Source organism: Antennarius striatus, chromosome 21, assembly GCF_040054535.1.
Source record: "Antennarius striatus isolate MH-2024 chromosome 21, ASM4005453v1, whole genome shotgun sequence".
NCBI lineage: Eukaryota > Metazoa > Chordata > Actinopteri > Lophiiformes > Antennariidae > Antennarius > Antennarius striatus.
The window spans coordinates 4199019-4221853 of NC_090796.1; the positions used below are offsets into that span (position 1 = coordinate 4199019).

Below are 22835 nucleotides of genomic sequence, written 5' to 3' on the forward strand. Positions count from 1 at the left end.
ACTTCTCCTTCTGCATCAGGACCGCGTGGCCTAATGGATAAGGCGTCTGACTTCGGATCAGAAGATTGAGGGTTCGAGTCCCTTCGTGGTCGGCTTTTTTTTTTTTTTAAGTATTTTTTCTATTGGTCTGTGTTTCAAGGTCGAGTTTTGAATAGTAAGATTTGAATATATTTCTACACAAAATGGAGCACTTGGCATGAATAAAATGTGATGAACCTACGTCTCGTTTGAAATAGCAGTGGCGCGTACATCCTCTGCTAAAATATTTAAAGGGACAGTAAAGTTAATTTTAAGTGACATATATGTCATTCATCATTATGAAAAATAGAAGAAAATAGAAATTGTATGTGTGTAGCATCATCCGTTTGGTCAAAAAAGCTTAAAATCTGTGCCGCAGCAGCTTCCGCAGTCAGTGGTCACGTGTCACTTGCGCCCAACATAGCTTGACAGCCCTAAGAAACAATGCAGCTCTAGACACGATTTACACTAAAAGTATCATGGTTACCTGCGCGGTGAACGGTTGTCTCAACAGGACAGCAAAAATACGCCACTTTCTAATAAATTCACTGTGGAATTAATAACAACTAGAGTAAGATGCGGTTAGCTCAATGCTAACATATGGACAATCCCATTGACGGGCTAGCGCGTTAGCATTTTTAGCGCAATACCTTCCCAGAAGGTATTCTAAAGAACGGCAGGTCCTTGTCTTCACGTCTTTTTGCTGTTCTATTGACACAGCCGTTCATCGCGCAGGTAACCATGATACTTTTGGTGTAAATCGCGTCTAGAGCTGCATTGTTTCTTATGGCTGTCAAGCTACACTGTATGTTGGGCGCAAGTGACGTTGACGCCCACGTGACCACTGAACGCGCAAGCTGTTGCGGCGAAGATTTTAAGCTTTTTTGACCAAACGGATGATGCTACACACATAAAATTTATATCTTCTTCTATTTTTCATAATGATGAATAACATATGGGTCACTTAAAATTAACTTTACTGTTCCTTTAATCTTTAGATCGTGGACACCAGTTATTCACAGCTGGTTGGTCGCGAACCCGATAACGGTGAGTGGCGGCCTTTACCAGGGCAGTAGAAAAAATAATGTATGCTTTTCCTTTGAGGAGGACTTTTAAACAGCACGCTATCGTCAACATTCACTCCTTATACAGTACTATGTATTTAAAATATGTTTGTGATGTAACTCACAAAAAAGCAGAGTGGCGCAGCGGAAGCGTGCTGGGCCCATAACCCAGAGGTCGATGGATCGAAACCATCCTCTGCTATGTCTTTTTGCTTTTCACACATTCTCTACACAATTTCATCCATCAATCGAGCCATCCATCCATCCTCAACCGCTTGCGAGCCGTTTAGCGGAGGTAACAATCTCACCAGGGTTCCCCTCTATATACTTCGGAGGGTGAAATATCTGCGCCACTATCGCTACTGTATGACTAAGGTTCGTCTCTATATAAACTGACTGTGCAGCTCCTTATAAGCAATCAGCAGAGTGGCGCAGCGGAAGCGTGCTGGGCCCATAACCCAGAGGTCGATGGATCGAAACCATCCTCTGCTAATATTTTCTTTTTTTGGTGATTATTCCACGATGGCTTAGTTACACAATATCACAATTGAATACAATTTCCACAGAACTGTGACAAAGCAAGCTTATAAACAAATGCATTCTGTTCATTTAACATAACTGGGAGGATTTAAACTATGATAGCTATATCAGCAAAATTGAATTTAGACTTAAGCCAATAATTTTAAACTACATTATTTGCAAATGATGAGATGTTGATGTTGTTATTATTATTAAATTTTTATAAAAAGATTCACAAAAAAACATGACTTAATTTTTGGTAAAATTTGCTCCTTTATTCACATTAAATGCAAAAACAACACATTTAATACTTATATTATACATAACTCACAACACAATCACAGAAGGCAGAAGATTCCTGACTATCAATCGAAATCCACTCGCCTGCTCCTCTTGACAACTGAATGGATCTTCTTCTGGTTAAGTCGCTCCTTATTCCTTTGCTCCAACCTATGATACATATTTTACAATGACCTAAGATATATGTATAAGAGGACAGACAGAAAAAATACATTCACTGCTAAATGTCAACCTTACCTGCATGTCCTGAGAGATAAATCTTCTGCTGTTGGTTCAGGTGGCTTCACACTAGCCTCAGCGATGATGGCAGAAATCTTCTGAATGCAATCTGAAAAGTTTCTCTGCTGACTCCTGCTCAGCTCGGATGTGACCAGCAGCTCCCCGGCTTTATTGATGCGGTTTTTGTTCTGTGTTCATAGCAAAGATTTATAACAGCTTAACAATGAAGAGTATAAAAGTAAGACAATGCAGAGGATGTTTGAATCCTAGTCACTCAGCCTTTCTGCTGATATTGTAATGATTTAATAATAGCATATAAAAAGTGATGGAAATAATACTTCTTTTTGAGAATTACATTATAATGCAAGTTCTATCTCTTAGGCGTTTCATCCTGATTTGACGCCACATAAAGACAAACCTTTTCAAAGATTTTCTGTCGGACATCTTCTGGGATCCAGTCTGCTGTGTGCAGATGGAAACGGACCTCTGCTTTGGTGTTGGCTGTGGATCGAGATGTCATTACACAAAAGAATTTACTCTATACTAAGGAAGTTCAGCACAAAATGTTCAACTCTGCCAACCTTTATTGACGTGCTGACCACCAGGACCACTGCTTCTGCTGTATGATACCGTCAGACGTTCTGAGAGCCGAAAGATTAAATATTTCATTCACAAAAATAATTACAACGCTTTAAAAACATTTATACTGTATGTTTATTTGTATTTTTACCGACTGGAATGTGAATCTGGGAATCCTGGAAAGGTAAGAATGAAATAAATAATTTGCTAGTAAAAATGATTCAGTTGCTGACTTGATTAAAAATTGTGCCCTGGTTGAATACATATTTTATGTATATTCTGCTTATTATGAAAAAATAAACCAACCATGAAGTCACTACTGTTCAGTGCTGGTTAGATTTGTCTTGTACTAACCTTTATGGTGTCTGTCCCTCTTGTCCCGTAACACACTGTCGACTGCCAAAAATTTTTATGAATGCAATGAATGTCAATTTTTAAAAAACTCTTAATTTCTACCCGTGAGTGGATGAGGTTTAGAATTAGTGCTCTACAACAGATACGAGCCACGCGTGCCGCCATTTTGGATTGACGTGCTTCCGACTCGCAAACGTATGAGCCACGTGATATATGCGTGTGCGTTTACAAAGTTTACGTAGGCTTGGAATAACGCTGTAAGCAGTTTAGATTTCCCAACAGATAATAATTTATTATGTTAAGAATATTTCCTTGCATTTGGTCAAAACACAATAGCTAGGTTCCACCGAGATTTGAACTCGGATCGCTGGATTCAGAGTCCAGAGTGCTAACCATTACACCATGGAACCATCTAGTTCTGTGGAAAAAAATAATTTTATATAAAGGTTCTATAATCATCTATGAACGTAAAAAAATCCATCTGTATTTTCTTCCCCTTTCTTTCCCCTGTATCCCGCGGGTCACGGGGAGCTGGAGCCTATCCCAGCTGGAACACAATGTGTTCCCCGCCTCCCCCGTGAGGCGGGGAACACCTCGGCCACACACAAAGACAGGCAACCACGCACGCACACACTCACTCTTCCAAAAGCGCGTGTTTTGGAGGAGTGGGAGGAAGCCGGAGAGCCCGCAGACGGAGAGAACCCACACAGACACGGGGAGATCATGCAGACTCCGAACAGAGCGGGACTCGGAACCGCAATCGTGTAACGTAAAGTTTTTGGTCAGTAGTACTATCTTCTTCTTTTCCTTTCGGCTTTTCCCTTCAGGGGTCGCCACAGCGAATCAGTTTCCTCCATCTAGCCATGTCCTTTGAATCCTCTTCTCTCACACCAACTACCTTCATGTCCTCTTTCACTACATCCATAAACCTCCTCTTTGGTCTTCCTCTAGGCCTCCTGCCTGGCAGTTCAAAACTCAGCATCCTTCTACCAATATATTCACTATCTCTCCTCTGGACATGTCCAAACCATCTCAGTCTGGCCTCTCTGACTTTATCTCCAAAACCTCTAACATGTGCTGTCCCTCTGATGTACTCATTCCTGATCCTATCCATCCTGGTCACTCCCAGAGAGAACCTCAGCATCTTCATCTCTGCTACCTCCAGCTCTGTCTCCTGTCTTTTCTTCAGTGACACTGTCTCTAGGCCAAACAACATCGCTGGTCTCACCACAGTTTTGTACACCTTTCCTTTCATTTTAGCTGAAACTCTTCTATCACACATCACACCTGACAATCACACCTGACACTTTCCTCCACCCATTCCATCCTGCCTGTACACGCTTCTTCACCTCTTTTCCACACTCTCCATTGCTCTGGACTGTTGAGCCTAAGTACTTAAAATCCTCCACCTTCTTGATCTCTTCTCCCTGTAACCTCACTCTTCCACTTGGGTCCCTCTCATTCACACACATGTACTCTGTCTTACTGCGGCTAACCTTCATTCCTCTCGTTTCCAGGACAAACTTCCACCTCTCTAGCTTCTCCTCCACCTGTTCCCTGCTCTCACTACAGATCACAGTGTCATCTGCAAACATCATAGTCCATGGAGATTCCTGTCTAACCTCGTCTGTCAGCCTGTCCATCACCATAGCAAACAAGAAGGGGCTCAGAGCTGATCCCTGATGCAGTCCCACCTCCACCTTGAACTCCTCTGTCACACCTACAGCACACCTCACCACTGTCTTACAGTCCTCATACATGTCCTGCACCGCTCCAACATACTTCTCTGCCACTCCAGACTTCCTCATACAATACCACAGTTCCTCTCTGGGCACCCTGTCATAAGCTTTCTCCAGATCTACAAAAACACAATGCAGCTCCCTCTGGCCTTCTCTGTACTTCTCTATCAACATCCTCAAAGCAAATACTGCATCTGTAGTACTCTTTTTTGGCATGAAACCATACTGCTGCTCACAAATGTTCACTTCTGCCCTTAGTCTAGCTTCCACTACTCTCTCCCATAACTTCATTGTATGGCTCATCAGCTTTATTCCTCTGTAGTTGCCACAACTCTGCACATCTCCCTTGTTCTTAAAAATGGGCACCAGCACACTTCTCCTCCATTCCTCAGGCATATTCTCACTATCTAAGATCCTGTTGAACAACCCAGTCAGAAACTCTACTGCCACCTCTCCTAGACACTTCTAAACCTCTACAGGTATATCATCAGGACGCAGTGCCTTTCCACTCTTCATCCTCTTCAATGCCCTCCTCACTTCATCCTGACTAATCTTTGCTACATCCTGGTCCACAACAGTCACCTCTTCTAGTCTTTGTTCTCTCTCATTTTCCACGTTCATCAACTCTTCAAAGTACTCTCTCCATCTTCCAATCACACTACTGGCACCTGTCAATAGACTTCCATCCCTATCCTTAATCACCCTAACCTGCTGCACGTCCTTCCCATCTCTATCTCTCTGTCTTGCCAACCGGTATAGGTCAGTCTCTCCCTCCTTACTGTCCAACCTAGCATACAAGTCATCAAAGGCTTATTGTTTGGCCTTTGCTACCTCTACCTTCACCTTACGCTGCATCTCCCTGTACTCCTGTCTACTCTCCTCAGTCCTCTCAGTGTCCCACTTCCTCTTAGCTAACCTCTTTCTCTGTATACACTCCTGTACCTCCTCATTCCACCACCAAGTCTCCTTATCTACTTTCCTTCCAGATGACACACCAAGTACTCTCTTACCTGTCTCCCTGATCACATTAGCTGTAGTTGTCCAGTCATCTGGAAGCACCTCCTGACCATCTAGAGCCTGTCTTAACTCCTTCCTAAAAGTCATGCAACACTCTTCCTTTTTCAGCTTCCACCATTTCGTCTTCTGCTCTGCCTTTGCCCTCATGATCTTCCTCACCACCAGAGTCATCCTACACACCACCATCCTATGCTGTTTGGCTACACTCTCACCTACCACTACTTTACAGTCACTGATCTCTTTCAGGTTACACCGTCTACACAAGATGTAGTCTACCTGTGTGCTCCTACCTCCACTCTTATAGGTCACTCTATGTTCCAGCCTCTTCTGGAAGAAAGTATTCACTACAGCCATTTCCATCCTTTTTGCAAAGTCAACTACCATCTGTCCTTCTGCGTTCCTCTCCTAGATACCAAACCTGCCCATCACATCCTCATCACCTCTGTTTCTTGCACCAACATGTCCATTGAAGTCTGCTCCAATGACAACTCTCTCACTTCTAGGCATGCTCTGTATCACTTCATCAAAGTCTGACCAGAATTTCTCCTTCTCCTCCAGCTCACATCCTACCTGTGGAGCATACCCGCTAACAACATTGAACATCACACCTTCTATTTCTAGCTTCAGACTCATCACTCTATCCGACACTCTTTTTACCTCCAGGACATTCCTAACAAACTCCTCCTTCAAGATAACTCCTACTCCATTTCTCTTCCCATCTATACCATGATAGAACAACTTGAACCCTGCTCCTAAACTTCTAGCCTTGCTACCTTTCCACCTGGTCTCCTGTACACACAGTATGTCTACCTTCCTTCTCTGCATCATGTCAACCAACTCTCTACCTTTTCCTGTCATAGTTCCAACATTCGACGTCCCTACTCTTAGTCCTATACTCCTGGTGTTTCTCTTCTCTTTCTTCGAGCGAACGCACTTTCCTCCTCTCCTTGTTCGACCAACAGTAATCCAATTTCCACCGGCGCCCTGTAGGTCAACAGCGCCGATGGCGGTCGTTGTTAACCCGGGCCTCGACCGATCCGGTATGGAAGTCATATGTTTGATTCGCATCTTTGATTTGGCAAAAGTTTTACGCCGGATGCCCTTCCTGACGCAACCCTCTGTATTTATCCGAGCTTGGGACCGGCACAATAAGACACTGGCTTGTGTCCTCTTGCGGCTACATTGGTCAGTAGTACTATACTTCATAAAAATAAACAAATGTACCACAAGACATACACTACACTAACAGACACATGTAGCATTAACAGTACTTATACTAAAAAAATTAAAATATAAACAGTATAAAATTAAATTAAATCCAAATCCATTTAACCGCGTGCTGACCTCGCTCCTCCTGACAGAGTCCTTGTACCCCCTGATGGCACGGGGCACGAAGGAGGACATAAAACACACATACACCACTAAATCATTACAGCGACTCATTTCCAAGTCTGTTGATTGTTAGTGCTCAGCTAGGAATTAACGGTTAGCGTCTAGCATTAAAAAACTGCACATTCATATTTACCCATACACCAGGAATCTTTTTTACAACACAAGCACAAGCTCATAACATCAATACTGTATATATGATCACTTAGCTGGAAGAAGTATAAGTGGTGACTTGACGTGAAAGATGGCTAGTATAGACTGGCTACAGCTCAGTCATGTCTTATCCCGTCTCAGTATTAACAAGACCCAATGCAGTCACAGACTGCAACATCCCCGCGACACCCCTGAATTCAAAATTTTACCCTCACCTACTTGCATAGGTCAAAGATCAAAGCTAGTTCTCTGACCTACTTTCATAGGTCAAAGCACTTTCTATCTTATCCAGTTCCTGAGTGTACAAATGTTAAAATTTTGACCTTGACCGAGTTTGTCAAGGTCAAGGTCATCATCTAATTTTTATCCCCTTCGCCACCCGAGTAATGTGCTTTTTGTTTAATCTTTCTATCAGCAACAGTTATAAAGATATGTGGTGGACTAACTAACGGATGGATGGACGGACGAACACACAAACACTGACAATTACAATATATCAGCACTTTGAAGTGAGATGTAATCAAGTGCGAATTCTCCCGCTGTGAGATCGCCACTACACAGCCATAAAGCAGGACTTTACTGTCGTGACTCTTAAAGAGACAGTGTACCTATTAACACTGAATAACAGGCTGGCTAGATAACCACTGGGTTACATAAGCATAAGCGGCAGAGGCGGGGAAAAACTCTCTCATTGAGGAAGAAACTCCTGGCAGGACCCAGACTCGAGGGCGATCATTTGCCTTGACCGGTTGGGAGGGAAAGGAAATATACTGGGGATAGAGACAGGGCAAGGAAAAGAGAGAGAGACAGAGAATGAGAGTGGCAGATAGGCCAGATAGAATTTAGTCCAAATTGTGCTGAAGTTGCTGAGGTGGAGGCGGGATTTCCAGGCCTGAATGTAAATACAATAGGAGAAAGGAGATGCAGACCAGTTCTGAAACATTTTAACCAGTTATACATCAACTCACATTGTTGTATAAATTATGTAGACATTTCGTCACAGTTGGCTAAAGTGGATAAAATTCATTAGGTTCCACCGAGATTTGAACTCGGATCGCTGGATTCAGAGTCCAGAGTGCTAACCATTACACCATGGAACCACAAGGCTTTCTTAGCAGGGTGTCTTTTTTATCAAATCTGTCTATATAAGCGCTTAAAAAAATCACGACAGGGAAAAACAGTAATTACATCCTTGTTGAGATCAATGTTTACGCATTTACACATTCAATTTCATGGCACATTTCTCTGAATCAGTCATATCGACTCATATAGCACTCGTCGGTATGGGTGTCACGTTGTTTGTTAAACAAGTGGGCTCTGTCCCCGGATACGGCCACATTACACATTAGAATGGGTTTGTGGGTCCTAGTGTGTTGTTTTCAGTGGGAAACGGGTCCAAATGGATCTTTGTGTGCTGAAGATTGCCGACCCCTGACCTGACATCACTAGTAATCCTGGTTGTAATACTGTATTTAATTAATTAACCTGAATTGAGACTAGGAATATAGAACATTATCGACCTTTTAGATCATAAATTCAATTTCAGTTTTATTTCACTGGAGTAACGGTACCGGTCGACGGCTTGTTCTTATTGCAATTATTACTGTTAACATAATTAGGAAAACATACCGGAACGTTTATGCGACAGTTTGTTGCGTTCGGCTTTGATAGGCGGAAGGTCGCTGCTGGTTCAAAACAAACCAGATCGCTATCATATTGCTTTATTTTGTCTTTGATCCTAAGTATTTCAAATCCGATATAAAGGAAGTAGCAAAGCAAGTAATGAATAGTTCGGTTTATCAGATAGTCTTATCTGTGTATTAGAGGGGTTTCCGAGTATGTTTAGCTAGCTAGCTGCACAGCTAACGTTAGTCGCTAATGTTAGTCACGCAAGTCTCTTTATTGCAACAATACAAGAAGCAGAAGTCATTCATATTAAGCAACATCGGGAAGTACAGTGTGTCAATTGTGAGGAAAACTCGTTGCCGACCATCCAAGCGTTGCGTTAGCTACTGCTTTGCCATTGCCAAGGCATGCATGATTTCAAGCGTTCATTTCTCAAGAGCGGCGCTACATTTTCCAGTGGTAACGAGGTTTCTCTTCAGTGAGGAATAGAGGTTTTATCAAAATGCCTGGAATTGTGGTATTCGGTCGGCGATGGGGAATCGCCAGTGACGACCTTGTTTTTCCCGGCGCCTTCGAGCTGTTCATCCGCATAATTTGGTAAGTTATTTCCCCTCAACGAATTTCCATGACTCCACGTTAGACACTTAACGACAATCAAGCATGGCATGCTAACTTTAGTTGGCTCTTTTCCTGTTTTCCACTGCTGATATTCTCTCACCAGGTGGATTGGCACCATGATACTGTACACTTATCACAAGGGCCATTTCGATTGTAACGGGACAGGAGTTCTTCACATCTATCTGATTGGATTGCTTGTTGTGCTGGCACTGATCATCTTGTCACTGTGTGCCATTGTTTATGTCAGTGCCCAAGGTAAATCATTGTTTTATCAGCTCATTTACTTAGAAAATATAGAAGCATCAAGCACAAGCAAGATTCCATGAATAAGCTTTTAGAGCTGGGGTTAAAGTTTATATTTTACACTATTTAAGTAACGCTAGCAATTGTGTAAAAGTTCTAGTTATTCTGTTATTTGCAATGCAGGAAGTTCGCAAGACAGTCACTGCACTAGGCAGTCCAACTTGAATCTCACAGTCGAACTCATTTATTGCTCACACACAGCATATAGACATACACCATCCTCTAAAGCCAGTTGAATTGTTCGTAAGTCTTTATTTATTAAATTTAAATCTATAATTGCCATTTAAGGTCATTTAAATGCCGTTGCTAATCTAACACGATGGTACTATTCCCTAAGATGGACCTGGGCCAGCCAACTGCAGCCCGTGGGCCACACAGTGGTATGAAAAAGTTTGGGCACCCCTGATAATTTTCCAGATTTTCCTTTATAAATCACTGGTTGTTCAGATTAACAATTTCAATTAAATCATATATATAAATATCATACAGCAGACAAACACAGAGGCCAGACTGAGATGGTTTGCATATGTCCAGAGGAGAGATAGTGTATATATTGGCAGAAGGATGCTGAGTTTTGAACTCCCAGGTAGAAGGTCTAGAGGAAGACTAAAGAGGAGATATATGGATGTAGTGAAAGAGGACATGAAGGTAGTTGGTGTGAAAGAAGAGGATGCAGAAGACAAGGTTAGATGGAGGCAACTGATTCGCCGTGGCGACCCCTGAAGGGAAAAGCTGAAAGGAAAAGAAGAAGATAGCAGACAAACACGGTGATGTTTGAGATGTGAAATGAAGTTTATAGGATTTACAGAAAGTGTGCAATAATTATTTAAACAAAAGTAGGCAGGTGCATAAATTTGGGCACCCTTGTTGTTTTATTGATTTGAGTACTTTTAGCACTAATTATTGGAAGACAAAATTTGTTTAGTAAGCTTCACCTTTGTATACAAAGGTGAAGTCAATCACGGGAAACTGGTATTTAAACAAAAGTAGGCAGGTGCATAAATTTGGGCACCCTTGTTGTTTTATTGATTTGAGTACTTTTAGCACTAATTATTGGAAGACAAAATTTGTTTAGTAAGCTTCACCTTTGTATACAAAGGTGAAGCTTAAAGGTGAAGTCAATCACGGGAAACGGGTATTTACTGGTGGTCAACTGTAAGTTGATGTCCTCTTTCCATTTTCTATGAAGAGTGGCAACAGCGGAGCCTCAAAACCACTGTCAAATGACCTGAAAACAAAGATTGTTGAACATCATGGTTTAGGGGAGGGATGCAAAAAGCTAAGATTTCAGCTGTTCAGTTTCCATTGTAAGGAATGTAGTGAGGAAATGGAAGAACACTGGCACAGTTCTAGTTAGGGCCTGGAGTGGTAGGCCAAGATGACGGATGGTGAGAACTGTCAAAGTCATCCCACGGATCAGCTCCAAAGACCTACAACATCATTTTGCTGCAGATGGTGTCACTGTGCATCATTCAATTATTCAGCACACTTTGCACAAAGGGATGCTCTATGGAAGAGCGATGTGGAAGAAACTTTTTCTGTGCACATGCCACAAACAGTCGCTTGAGGTACGCTAAAGCACATTTTGACAAGTCAGCTTCGTTTTGGAATGAGATACTCTGGACTGATTGAACTAAAATCAAGTTATTTGGACATAACAAGGGGTGATACGCATGGCAAATGAAGGAAACAGCTTTCCAAAACAAATACTCACTGCCCACAGTATAATTTGGTGGTGGTTCCATCACGCTGTGAGGGTATGTGTCCAGTGCAGGTACTGGCAATCTTGTTAAAATTGAAGATTGCATAGATTCCTGCAAACACTGTTTAAGAATCAGAGACAAAGTTGAATTTATGCTGGGGCTGCATACGCTCACAGGACAGTGACCCTAAACATCGTACTTGTTCCTTTGCATGAATACCTTAGTAGAATTTGAACAATGTTCTGGAATAGCCATCTCGCTCCTGGACCTGAATTCTGTCAAAAAATTTGTGGTGTGATTTAAAGCGGACTGACCATGCTGGCAACCATCATACCAATCAAACTGGAGAAGTGTTGTGATGACAGATTGTCAAAAACACCTTCAGTTAAAATCCAGACCCTCATTGGAAGCTATAGAAAACATTTGGAGGCTGCTATTTCTGCAAAAACATCCATCCATCCATTTTCTTCCGCTTTATCTGCCACAGCGGGACACAGGGAGCTGGAGCCTATCCCAGCTGGCATAAGGCGGGGGACACTCCGGGCACAACGCCAGTATACACACAAAGACAGACAGACAGACAAACACACACACACAGACACACACACACAGACACACACACACACAGACACACACACACACACACACACACACACACACACACACACACACACACACACACACACACACACACACACACAGACACACACACACACACACACACACACACACACACACACACACACACACACACACTCATTCCTACGCGCAATTTGGGACCTGCCAATTAACCTGAAGCGCATGTTTTTGGAGGTGGGAGGAAGCTGGAGAACCCGGAGAGAACCCACGCAGACACAGCTAGAACATACAAACTCCACACAGAGCAGGACTCAAATCTGGACCCGCTGTGTTCGTCACCAGGCTCTACTAAATACTAATGTACAGTAATTTTTTTGTTGGGGTGCCCAAATTCATGCACCTGCCCACTTTTGTGTAAATAATTATTGCACACTTTTTGTAAATCCTTTAAACTTCATTTCACTTCTCAAACACCATTGTGTTCATCTGCTATATGATATATTTAACTGAAATTGTTGATCCAAACTACCAGTGATTTATAAAGGAAAATCTGGAAAATTATCAGGGGTGTCTAAGTTTTTTATAACACTGTATCTGGCCCTTTGTATATCAGTGTTCAGCTAGATTAAGGCAAATCATAAATTAAATTCACACAAATTACATAAACAGCACAATTTCAAATAACCTAATATAGATATCTATGGACTGTTTGTTTTATTCTTCCGATTATAAGTACCAGCTATTCAAAATATTGAATTTTATATTTTTTAAATATTTTTGTGGATTATTCTGGTATCTGTGTTTCTCAGGTACCATTACAAACTCTGGCCCACGGCGGGCTATCCCCGCATTGGTTTATCTTCGAGCTCTTCTGTACATTCCTGAGCTGGTGTGGGCCTGTCTTGGTTCATTCTGGGTATCTGATGACAGCCGAGGCTGCGATCCTGCCACAGTGGGTGCTGTCATTGCTGCAGTGGTTGCCAGGTAGATTGTTGGAGTCTGTATTTTGACAGTTTTTATTGATTTAATGGGTGTTTTGACAGAAAGGTCTTTTTTGTGTTACAACAGCTGGATCATCCTTCTGTTCACTGCAGTAGGAGTTCTTTTTGTGTTTGACCCACTGGGAAACCCCCGTCCTCAGCCACCTACCATGGAGCCACTGGGAGTACGAGACACAGAGCGCGGTGAGGGCCGTCAGTTCTTCTCCACAGCTCGCTCGCTGGCAGTCAAGGTGTGGGAGAGCAGACTGCGGTTTCTTTGCTGTTGTATGCCACAGGATGAAAGCTACCGGGCAGCGTTCTCCAGCATCGCACAGCTCTTCACAGGATTCTTCTCTGTGAGACACCTTTCTTCCTTTTGTTCTGTCATTCACACATCACAGAATAAATCATGCAAAAATGTTAAAGGTGTGCGTGTTTTCTTTGCAGGATACAGACCTGGTACCCAGCGACATAGCAGCTGGTTTGGCTCTGCTGCATCAGGAGCACGATAAGATGGAGCTGAGCAGAGATCCAGACGTCATAGTTGATCACAGCCCTTCCTCTCCCATCGTAAGTGAAACTGTGTTTCGATCATATAGATTATCTCGACAAATGTCATGTCGGCATCATGCTTGGATGACTTGACAATGAAATGACTGCACTGGTTCTGCCTTGTCAGTATGTTTGGAAAGACTGGGCAGTAAAGTATTGTGTATGAACACAATATGGTTCATACATTTATTAACTCACTAACCCTTATTTGTCACATTTTAACAGCTATAGTTGTGGGCTACCACAGATAACATGTATGTTAAAATACATAGCTAAAATAGCTAAAAAACAGTAGGTTTACATGCTTCATTATGGATTACAAAATACACAATACAGGTAGTTGTCGACTTATGACCGCGATTGGTCCCGAAAGATTGGTCGTAATTTGACTTGGTCGTAAATCGACTCTTAAGTAAAAATTCAATCTGTTTTCTCGCCTATTGTGAGCCTCAAGGTAGGGTGGAGGTGTGGTGTTGAGGACAGAAGAGCGTGGGAGTGGAGGGCGCGGGAGACACAAGGGAGCGTGGGGAGGTGACATCTCTTTGATCATTTTCGCTAGATATCATACTGTTCCATACTTTTACGTTTGTCAGGTTCAAGTCAAACAATTAATACTGTACTACAATACAATTAGTTTATTATGTGAAAACATACAAAATGAAAAACAATGTAGTGTTGAAATACCAAAATGCAAAGACAGTAAAATACAAAAACTTAGTGGCTGCTGGCATCGCTGGTGCTTGGCTGTGGGTCGTCCGGATCATCAGCTGGGGCAGCGCGTGAGTTGGTGAGAGCGGGAGACGATCTTTTCATAAACATTGTGAGCTTTGTAAGAATTGTTCGTTTCTTTTTCTCCTCATAAATTTCACGATATGGGCGGAAAGCGTTGTTTGCCATCCGTTCAATCCTTGCAAATCTTTCTGTTTGGGTCCATTTCTTCAAAGTGCAAGGAGTTTATTTAACAGGGAAAAGCCTTCTGACAAGCCTTTGGTGGTGAACATTTTTTCTGGTTCCTCCTCTTCTTTCTCTGCTTCTCTTCTCTCTTCTTCTTCCACTCTTTCTTCTTCCAGCGCGATCAGTTCTTCATTCATAGTTGGGTTGGGCTACTGATCTCACAGTGTGACTGAACAGTGTGTGTGCGGCGTAGTGACTGAAGAGAGTGCGGGAGTCTCAGAGCGTGAGTACTGTGGCAGGAGGGAATGCCCGTGTTGCCCGGACATTGTGGTCATAAAGTCGGTTGGTCGTAAGTCGCATAGGTCGTAAGTTGACGACTACCTGTAAATAAAATCAGGGCTAATGATGAAAACACCATCAAAAACAACCTAAACAAAATCAGATAATAACACAATAATAAAATGTGTCTGCTAAAAGTTCATAGTTAAATTTGTTGAAGTAATAACATCTTAAAATATACGGGGCAATAGTAAGTAATAGATATCTGATGTTTACTTACTGAATAAAATAAAAGATTAGCATAATTGTGCATGGTATTTAAAAATGTGAGAATAACAGACAGAGTTAAACATGCAAGTCTGTAAAACAGCATCCTTGCTTATAATGTTTCCATATTGTTTGTTTTTCTTTTACCGTTTGGAGGGAGAAGATTTAGAGACAGAATTGGAGAAAGCAGCTCACTTCATGAAGTTTGCTGCGGCTGCCTATGGTTGGCCATTGTACATTTACTCCCATCTACTTACCGGACTGTGCAAACTCAGTGGAGACTGGTAAGAGCCTCTCACAGCCAGTGGGACCCGTCAGACGAGTCAGAAGATCAGCCTGTTTAGGTTAGGACTCTGAATAAAAGCAGACTGGTCTGAAAAGCAAACAGTGAACTTTTGTTTTGTCCTGCAGAAGGTTTTTTTTTTTTCTTTGTGTGAAGTAAAAATGTGCTGAATTCAAATTGAAATTGAAATCAGCAGAACAAGGAAACCTCGAGCATCAGCAGAGATTGTTTTAGACTGACATTTTTTATCTTCTTGTTTCACATCTTGATGATCATCTGCACTGGTCCTCATCGAGTTCTGTCTTTGATCAGTGTCACTAAGGGGCGGCAGTGGCTCAGTGGTAGAGCACGCGGTAGAGTGGGTCGTCCAATGTTTCAAAGATCAGCAGTTCGATTCCCACTCCCGCCCAAAAACAAAACCCGGAGGTGAGCTGACAGTGGGAGGTGTCAGCTCACCTCCAGAGCACTGCCGAGGCACCCATGAGCAAGGCGCCGTCCCCTTTACAAAGTTGCTCATTTGGGGCGCACCAATAAAGGACTCGCCACTCTACCTCCTCTGCATGTGTATAGGCCCCCTGTGTGTGTTTGTTGTTCAGGGCCTGTACACACATATACTGTATATGCACGATTTGATTTAAACCAACTAGAGTGTGCTACTAATTTCCCTGCAGGGATTATAATCGGTATATAATTTTTTTTTTTTTTTAAAAAGCCAGAGATAAATGTCACATTTCCTTTGTGTTAATAAAGTTTTCTCTTAAAACAATTTGTACCCATCAGCTGTAGGAGCCGTACAGCCGACTATGACATCATTGGCGGAGACCATCTGGGCTGCCATTTTGCTTCCATTCTGCAAACCACTGGTTTGCAGTACAGAGACTTCATCTTTGTCAGTTTTCACAACCAGGTAAGAAGGATACCAGGTTGCAGCGTTGGAGAACATCTTTACGTGTTCGATTGTTTCCCTCAGGCTTATTCTAGAAGTCAGCCTCTGTTAGATGATAACATCTGTCCATCTTCAGTCATTGCAGGTTGTAAGAAAGTGTGTTTGTTGTAGATCTATGAGGTCCCCTTCTACGTGGCGCTGGACCATAAGAGAGAGGCCATCCTGGTGGCTGTCAGAGGAACACTGTCGCTGAGGGTGGGTTGGGACTCTGTTCTTCATGTGTTGAGTTATTTTGAAAGACATAACTACTGAGTTTTATCTCAGTTTTTTATTTATTTATTTTAATCTATTGTATTCTGTGCATGTATACAATAATGAGAGTTATGGTTTCACTTCCATTGTGTTGAACATTTGTTTTCATTTGCACAATTGTTACAAAAATACATTATAGATTAGTCTAAAATAGACTTAAAATAGTTTTTTCTTGTGATCAGCTGTTGTGCATTTGTAACGCTTGCTGTATTTCCAGAGTCAGAATCACTTCCCTTTTTATGTACATGACCTAGACAGACGTGTGTTGAAATAAAGTGATAGATAGGTCACCGACGGGTTAAATCGGTCTGCATGAGCCACTCTTGTCATGATTGGATTTGTATACTCACAAGCATGGATAAAAAAATTCATTGTCGTGGTGAAAACATTCTTATGTTCGTTTACGGTCGGAAAGATTGTTTGATGCTGATTCTGATCTCAGGGATTCCTCCAAGACCTCTGACAGTCTCAACCTGAGAATTAGTAACCTCATATGGTGTTTGTTCTGTAGGACGTCCTGACAGACCTGTCTGCTGAATGTGAGAACCTGCCCATAGAGGGAGTGACTGGAGCCAGCTATGCTCACAAGGTCCACTTAGAAACAGTTCCATCCACTGGTGTGTGAGGGAGTGTGTTTTCCAGTAGGTTGAGGCTTATTCCTGCATCTCTCACTGCAGGGCATTTGTCAGGCAGCAACTTATGTCTATAAGAAGCTGGTGAACGACGGCATCCTGAACCAAGCTTTCTCCGTCGCCCCGGTAAGAAGCAATACCTGGTTGCAGAACCTATGTTTAAGAAATGCAGCATTTTATTTACCTTTGTTTTTTTTTAGAATTCTAGCCAGCAGAAGTTTGCACCATGAATAATCTACACTTGTTGAATGCGTGTTTCTGTAGGAGTACAAACTGGTCATCACTGGTCACAGTCTTGGAGCTGGCACTGCCTCAGTGCTGGCTGTCCTTCTGCGGAACTCCTTCCCTACCCTGCAGTGCTACGCATTCTCTCCACCAGGAGGACTCCTGAGGTGAGGAAGACAGTCCTGTTTGGCCAGGTTGTATAAGTCAGTGGGCCCCAACCATTTTTGTTCCACGGACCGGTTTGACGTCAGGCAATATTTTCACGGACTGGCCTTTATGGTGTGGCAAATACAAGATAAAATGATATGACTACAGCCATAAAAACTTTTTTTTTTCTAAATCTGATAATAATAAACATCAGTCCAATGTGTATCGACTTTATCAGCAGCGTCTTCGTAACGTCGCACCAACATTTGTTTTTTGTTCATTTTGCTACTTGGGAGGTTCAGTCTAGCGGTAATATATTGTGTGCAGCCCGGTACCAATTCACCCACGGACCAGCAGTGGTCCTTGACCCAGGGCTTGGAGACTACTGATAAAAGTTATTATATACAATACTGTTAATGAGGAACATATATTTTATGGAATGGATTCAAAGGGACACTTGGATGATGGAGACCTTTGGGCTGTGTAATAAAGATGTCATTAACAACATGTAAATTACTTGTAATGAAAACTATTATTATATTTGAAAATCATTTTAAAATATATAATAGCAGACCCTTATTTCTCAATTCTAACTAATATGGGTAGAACTGTCTCCTCACAAGAATGGGGGATCGGGTTTTGCATGGAGAGTCGGGATCTGCTCTTTTACTTCGCCACTGTCACAAAAATGATTGCTCCTGGTGGGCTTTCTAAGTTACTGTCTTATATGATCTTTGGTAACCCTAAATTGCCAGTTAAATATGAACGTGAGCGTCAATGTTGTTTACACTCACATACATATTTAGTTCATGTTTGCTGTTCAATGACCAGTCTGTAATACACCCTGCCTTTCACCTTTAGTCTGTTGGGATTTGCTCCGGCCCTCTACAACACTGTTAAATATTGGGACTTGCCATCAGCATTTTTGACAACTGGACACAGATTCCATTGAACCTTATTATTCTCTTCTGTACAGTAAAGCTTTAGCGGATTACTCCAAAGACTTTGTGATCTCAGTCGTGCTGGGAAAGGATCTGGTTCCCAGGTAAAACCAATTCTTGTGGTTTTTTTTCCTTTGACTGCATATTCTCAGTAGGCAGTTTTCAATTATTGAACAATGTGGCTATATAAACTATTAATTAACTCGTTCCTGTTCTTATGTGCACACAGAAGGAGGAAAAAAATACACTTTAAAAATAATCTGCTGTCATTATTCTTGTGCAGATTGAGCATTCCCAATATGGAGGATCTGAAGAGAAGGATACTTAAGATAGTGTCCAACTGCAATAAACCCAAGGTAAAAACAGCCAAAGCCCTGACATTAGCCTAGTTTTATACCTCTTCTTCTTTTCCTTTCAGCTTTTCTCTTTAGGGATCTAGTTTTACACCTCAGTGGTGATAATTTTTATTCCAGACAGTGATCTGAGCTATTTTTGCATATGTTCTCCAGTACACCATCCTGATGCAAGGATGTTGGTACGAGCTGTTTGGAGGAGACCCAGACGACTTTCCTACTGAGATGGAAGAGAGGAGGGAACAGCAGCTCAACAGGCCTCTGTTGGGGGAGGAGTCACTGATCATTCACCACTCGTCATCCTATCAGAGCCTGGCGTCGGATGACTCACCCGTCCACACACCTGCACACGTGCCTCTCTTCCTGCCGGGACGAATCCTGCACATCATTGAAGATGGACCGTCACGAAGGTCTGTTGGATGTTCACTTCTGAAGCGTAAAAAGCACTAGTAGTGTTTACAAGCAGGACAACCTGAAGTAGCTTTACATTTGACAAATTATCTATGAGAAGTTTTCCCTTAGTCTCTGTTGTTCAAAATACCGGAAAATAACATGTTAAAAACTTATCTTTGGGATTTCTGGATTTATATTTTGTGTTTTTGTGGGTTGAGTTACAGACGAGAGCCGATATGTTTGGACTGGGCTAACACTGTCCACACGACAACGCAGATATCCGGAACGAAAACGCAACTTTTTGAAAACGCTTGCCAAGGTCGAATTTTTTGAAAACGCTGGGTCTCCGTTGTCGTGTGGATCCACAACTTTTTCTATCCGGGGGCGTGTCCCATTGACCAAAACTGCTTTGACGTCATGCATGTGACCCGTGTCTACATGTCCAAACGGAGCTAAAACCGGCTATTTTCTGACGTATAACAGCTCACCGTCGAAGATGCGTTGATAAAAATCCTTTACACTTAAATATTCGTTCGTCTATTTATGTGTCATAAAGTTTATATATGTATTTATTTACTCATTTATTCACGTTCCTCGCTAAAGACGCCGGCGCGAGTTCTGGGTCAGACCGGGATGCACAGTCTGCTGGTGGAGAACTCTTTGATGGAGGTCCTCCTACAGGAAGACCAGCGTGAATTTCGACACTTCCTGGTCCGTTTGGACAGAGATCTTTTAGAAAATGCTGTCGTGTGGACGCGAATCGTTTTCGATGCAGTGTGAAAAAAGTTGTGTTTTCGAAAAGTTCCGGCATCATGTAGACGGGGCCTTAAACTGGGTGGGTAGAGCAATACGAATAACTGCCAGTTTGAATCAACACCTTTCAATGACAGTTTAACACTAAACATCTCCATATGCTTTTCTGAAATTACCATCATAAATATTGTCATTACTGAAATGTATTGTACCTCCTGAGAACCACATGGGTGTCCATTCAAGGTAGATTGACCTGCCACTCAACCTCTTCTGTATTTTTTCTTCAGATCGTGTTTTTCCCAGGTGCAGTACCGTGCTGACTGGTCCAACGAAATGGCGTTCAGGAGTATTTTGATCAGTCCCAGGATGCTTGCAGATCACATGCCCGACATTCTACTCAAAGCACTCAACACACTCACCAGCGACAGGCCTTACGTACTCTGCCCATCATCTGCAAACAGCCAACACGATCCTGTCCGGAGCGCACCATAGAGACTGAGTCTTTATGCACCGGCTCTCAGATTCTACATTTTAACACTGCATAGTAATGGAAGACATGAAATGTCAGAGGTTTTCCAGTTTTGATCACTTCCAGTATGATTCATTAAATATCAGTGACCCAAAAACTTTTTAAGTTGCACTTTTATTTTATTCAGTTATTTTGAGCTAAACTCTTGATTTATTCCTTGAGCAACTTGTACATAAACCTCTGAATGTGCATTTTGTACAATATGTGAATGTGGTGCAATTCTAATGTAATGTCAGTGTTCAACACTTTGTGTGTGTGCGTGCGTGCGTGCTGTATGGGTGGTAGAAGCTGCTTCTTGGTCAGCAAAAGTGTCTGATGTTGTCTTTCATATGTTACCTGTGTAGAGGAGGATACAGGATAACCTCAAAATGTGAACTGAAGCATCATCCATTGTTCAGTGACTGTTTGGTCTGTCCTTTTATAAATGCCTTAACACATCAGGGTGAACAGTGCCTATGCATTACAAAAATATCCAAACAAAAATGAAAAATTGCTCTGTTTACATTAAGTTTTGTTCAGCATTTTAAATTTTGAATTTCCGAAAAACAATACTAGATTTAAGAGGGAGATTCTATGTTCACATTTTTTTGGGGAAAGAACTTGCCATGACGATTACATCTTTATTTCAATCAATGTACCATCAGTGTATATCCACTCATGCCTCTGTAACGATCACAAAATAATGCATCGGATTCCTCAATGTAAATAAAAGCTTTTTGAGCATAATTTTGTGGGGTTTTTTTATTCATAGCAGGGCTGCAGCAGCAGCATCCTGATAAACTGAATGCAGGTGATCTAAATTGAGAACTTAGATCACATGCATAAGAGTCAGTGGAAAGACCTGAAAACTTGGGAAAACTTTCTAATGAAGAGATCATTAAGGATTACCCGAAAGTTCAAATTTATCCCACATCATTCCTGTTTAGTATGTGACGTAAGCTTGACCTCCCGTCATAAACAAGTGATGGCTTCAAGTGTTCCTCGTTATTATCCGTAGCTGAAGCTCTATCCAAATACAGTAGCTTCAAGTCGATAGTTGAAAATGTTAAAGCTGGCACAACGTTTCTCTGCGTTTGACTCTGAATTTACCCAAGAACCCCAACGTTGAGCGTAGAAAACGGAGTTGTTTATGCTTAAATTCAAGAATAAAACATAAAGAAATGTACGGAAATGACAAATACATTTTTATTAAATTTGGTTAAAAGTCCAACATAAACTGACAACAAACGGCTAAAATTGTAGCAACAAGCCGCTTTTATTTGAATAATCTTTTGGGAAATGGTTCCCCGCCCTACAAACGTCACCTAACGGAAACTACAAAAACAAGTCAGATGAAATGTCATTTTGTTTTAATACTAGTATGTAACTGGTTGCCTTTGATTTGCTTTCTTGCGCGCTTGCGTCGTTTTTAGAAGTATGAAGCTGATTATTGGAATTGGTGTGTTTTTTTTTCTGATTGTCTTTTGTCCGACAGTATTTGAAGTTAGCAGCAGGAGCTCATCTGTTGGACAGGGAAACTAATCAGGAGCTCAGTAAGACTTTTCGGGACTGCTATCTAGTCGGGCAAGCGAGATTCTGAAGTCTGTCGTTCACACCTCCAAGGAAAGTAGAATTCTATGAAGTCCAGCGTCTCTTCTATAGTATTAAGTACATTTAGAAATGTTTTAACGACGTTCTGTTGCACTGAAAGTGGAAAAGCGGGCAGCCCCAGTCAGCTGAAGCTTACGGCTAGCTCATTAACGTTAGCTGGTAAATAAGTACAAGTGGCGCCAAGAATATGGAGCTGGACGACGTAGTCCTGTATCAGGACGACTCCGGCAACTCGACCATGATGTCCGAGCGGGTCTCAGGTCTGGCCAGCTCCATTTACCGTGAGTTTGAACGGCTAATCGAGAAATACGACGAAGACGTAGTGAAGGAGCTGATGCCGCTGGTCGTCGCCGTGCTGGAGAACTTGGACTCGGTGTTCGCTGTCAACCAGGATCACGAAGTGGAGCTGGAGCTCCTCAAGGAGGACAACGAGCAGCTAGTGACCCAGTACGAGCGGGAGAAGGCTCTGAGGAGACACGCAGAAGAGGTGGGTCAGCTTGAGAGGATCGGGTTGTGTGCTGGGATGGGAAGCAGAAAGTTTGACAGCTACCGTTTGTAGTGTGAAAATACAAATCTATTCATTACAAATACTTTTTAATGAAATGTTTTGATTGAATAGCGCACTGCTTTGACGAGGAA

General features: G+C 42.1%; 3 protein-coding genes, 1 long non-coding RNA gene and 3 other non-coding genes across 8 annotated transcripts in view; 4 read left to right on the forward strand and 3 right to left on the reverse strand.

Annotated features, from left to right (window-relative positions):
* The first annotated feature begins 19 nt into the window (after window positions 1-19).
* trnar-ucg (transfer RNA arginine (anticodon UCG)) lies at window positions 20-92 on the forward strand. Its single transcript has one exon. It is a non-coding gene; the product is annotated as a tRNA-Arg (tRNA).
* Window positions 93-679: 587 nt separating this feature from the next.
* LOC137588700 (uncharacterized) lies at window positions 680-2591 on the forward strand. The gene is made up of 3 exons (XR_011034085.1): window positions 680-753; window positions 1017-1065; window positions 2502-2591. It is a non-coding gene; the product is annotated as an uncharacterized lncRNA (long non-coding RNA).
* mrpl58 (mitochondrial ribosomal protein L58) lies at window positions 1876-3257 on the reverse strand. Its single transcript, XM_068305916.1, has 6 exons — window positions 3054-3257; window positions 2851-2875; window positions 2702-2761; window positions 2539-2621; window positions 2139-2308; window positions 1876-2051 (listed from the first exon to the last, which is right to left on the reverse strand). Exons 1-6 carry the CDS (start codon window positions 3216-3218, stop codon window positions 1967-1969), a joined length of 588 nt encoding a protein of 195 aa, XP_068162017.1. The 5' UTR covers window positions 3219-3257; the 3' UTR covers window positions 1876-1966.
* Window positions 3258-3391: 134 nt separating this feature from the next.
* Window positions 3392-3463, reverse strand: trnaq-cug (transfer RNA glutamine (anticodon CUG)). The gene has a single exon. It is a non-coding gene; the product is annotated as a tRNA-Gln (tRNA).
* Window positions 3464-8379: 4916 nt separating this feature from the next.
* On the reverse strand, window positions 8380-8451 carry trnaq-cug (transfer RNA glutamine (anticodon CUG)). Its single transcript has one exon. It is a non-coding gene; the product is annotated as a tRNA-Gln (tRNA).
* A 236-nt stretch (window positions 8452-8687) lies between these two features.
* On the forward strand, window positions 8688-21322 carry daglb (diacylglycerol lipase, beta). The gene is made up of 15 exons (XM_068306211.1): window positions 8688-9574; window positions 9699-9850; window positions 12990-13164; window positions 13249-13516; window positions 13608-13730; window positions 15309-15436; window positions 16216-16342; window positions 16493-16576; window positions 17145-17222; window positions 17311-17391; window positions 17530-17657; window positions 18614-18682; window positions 18862-18934; window positions 19088-19341; window positions 20365-21322. The coding sequence occupies exons 1-15, from the start codon at window positions 9480-9482 to the stop codon at window positions 20567-20569; spliced, it is 2040 nt and encodes a 679-aa protein (XP_068162312.1). The 5' UTR covers window positions 8688-9479; the 3' UTR covers window positions 20570-21322.
* Window positions 21323-21940: 618 nt separating this feature from the next.
* spag9b (sperm associated antigen 9b) overlaps window positions 21941-22835 on the forward strand; it is a 50877-nt gene continuing 49982 nt past the window's right edge. The window contains exon 1 of one of the 2 annotated variants that reach the window (XM_068304871.1): window positions 21941-22683. In XM_068304871.1, the coding sequence (XP_068160972.1) occupies window positions 22384-22683 (300 nt within the window). In that variant the 5' untranslated portion in view covers window positions 21941-22383. The remainder of the gene's footprint in view (window positions 22684-22835) is intronic. The other variant, XM_068304873.1, reaches the window with a different exon arrangement.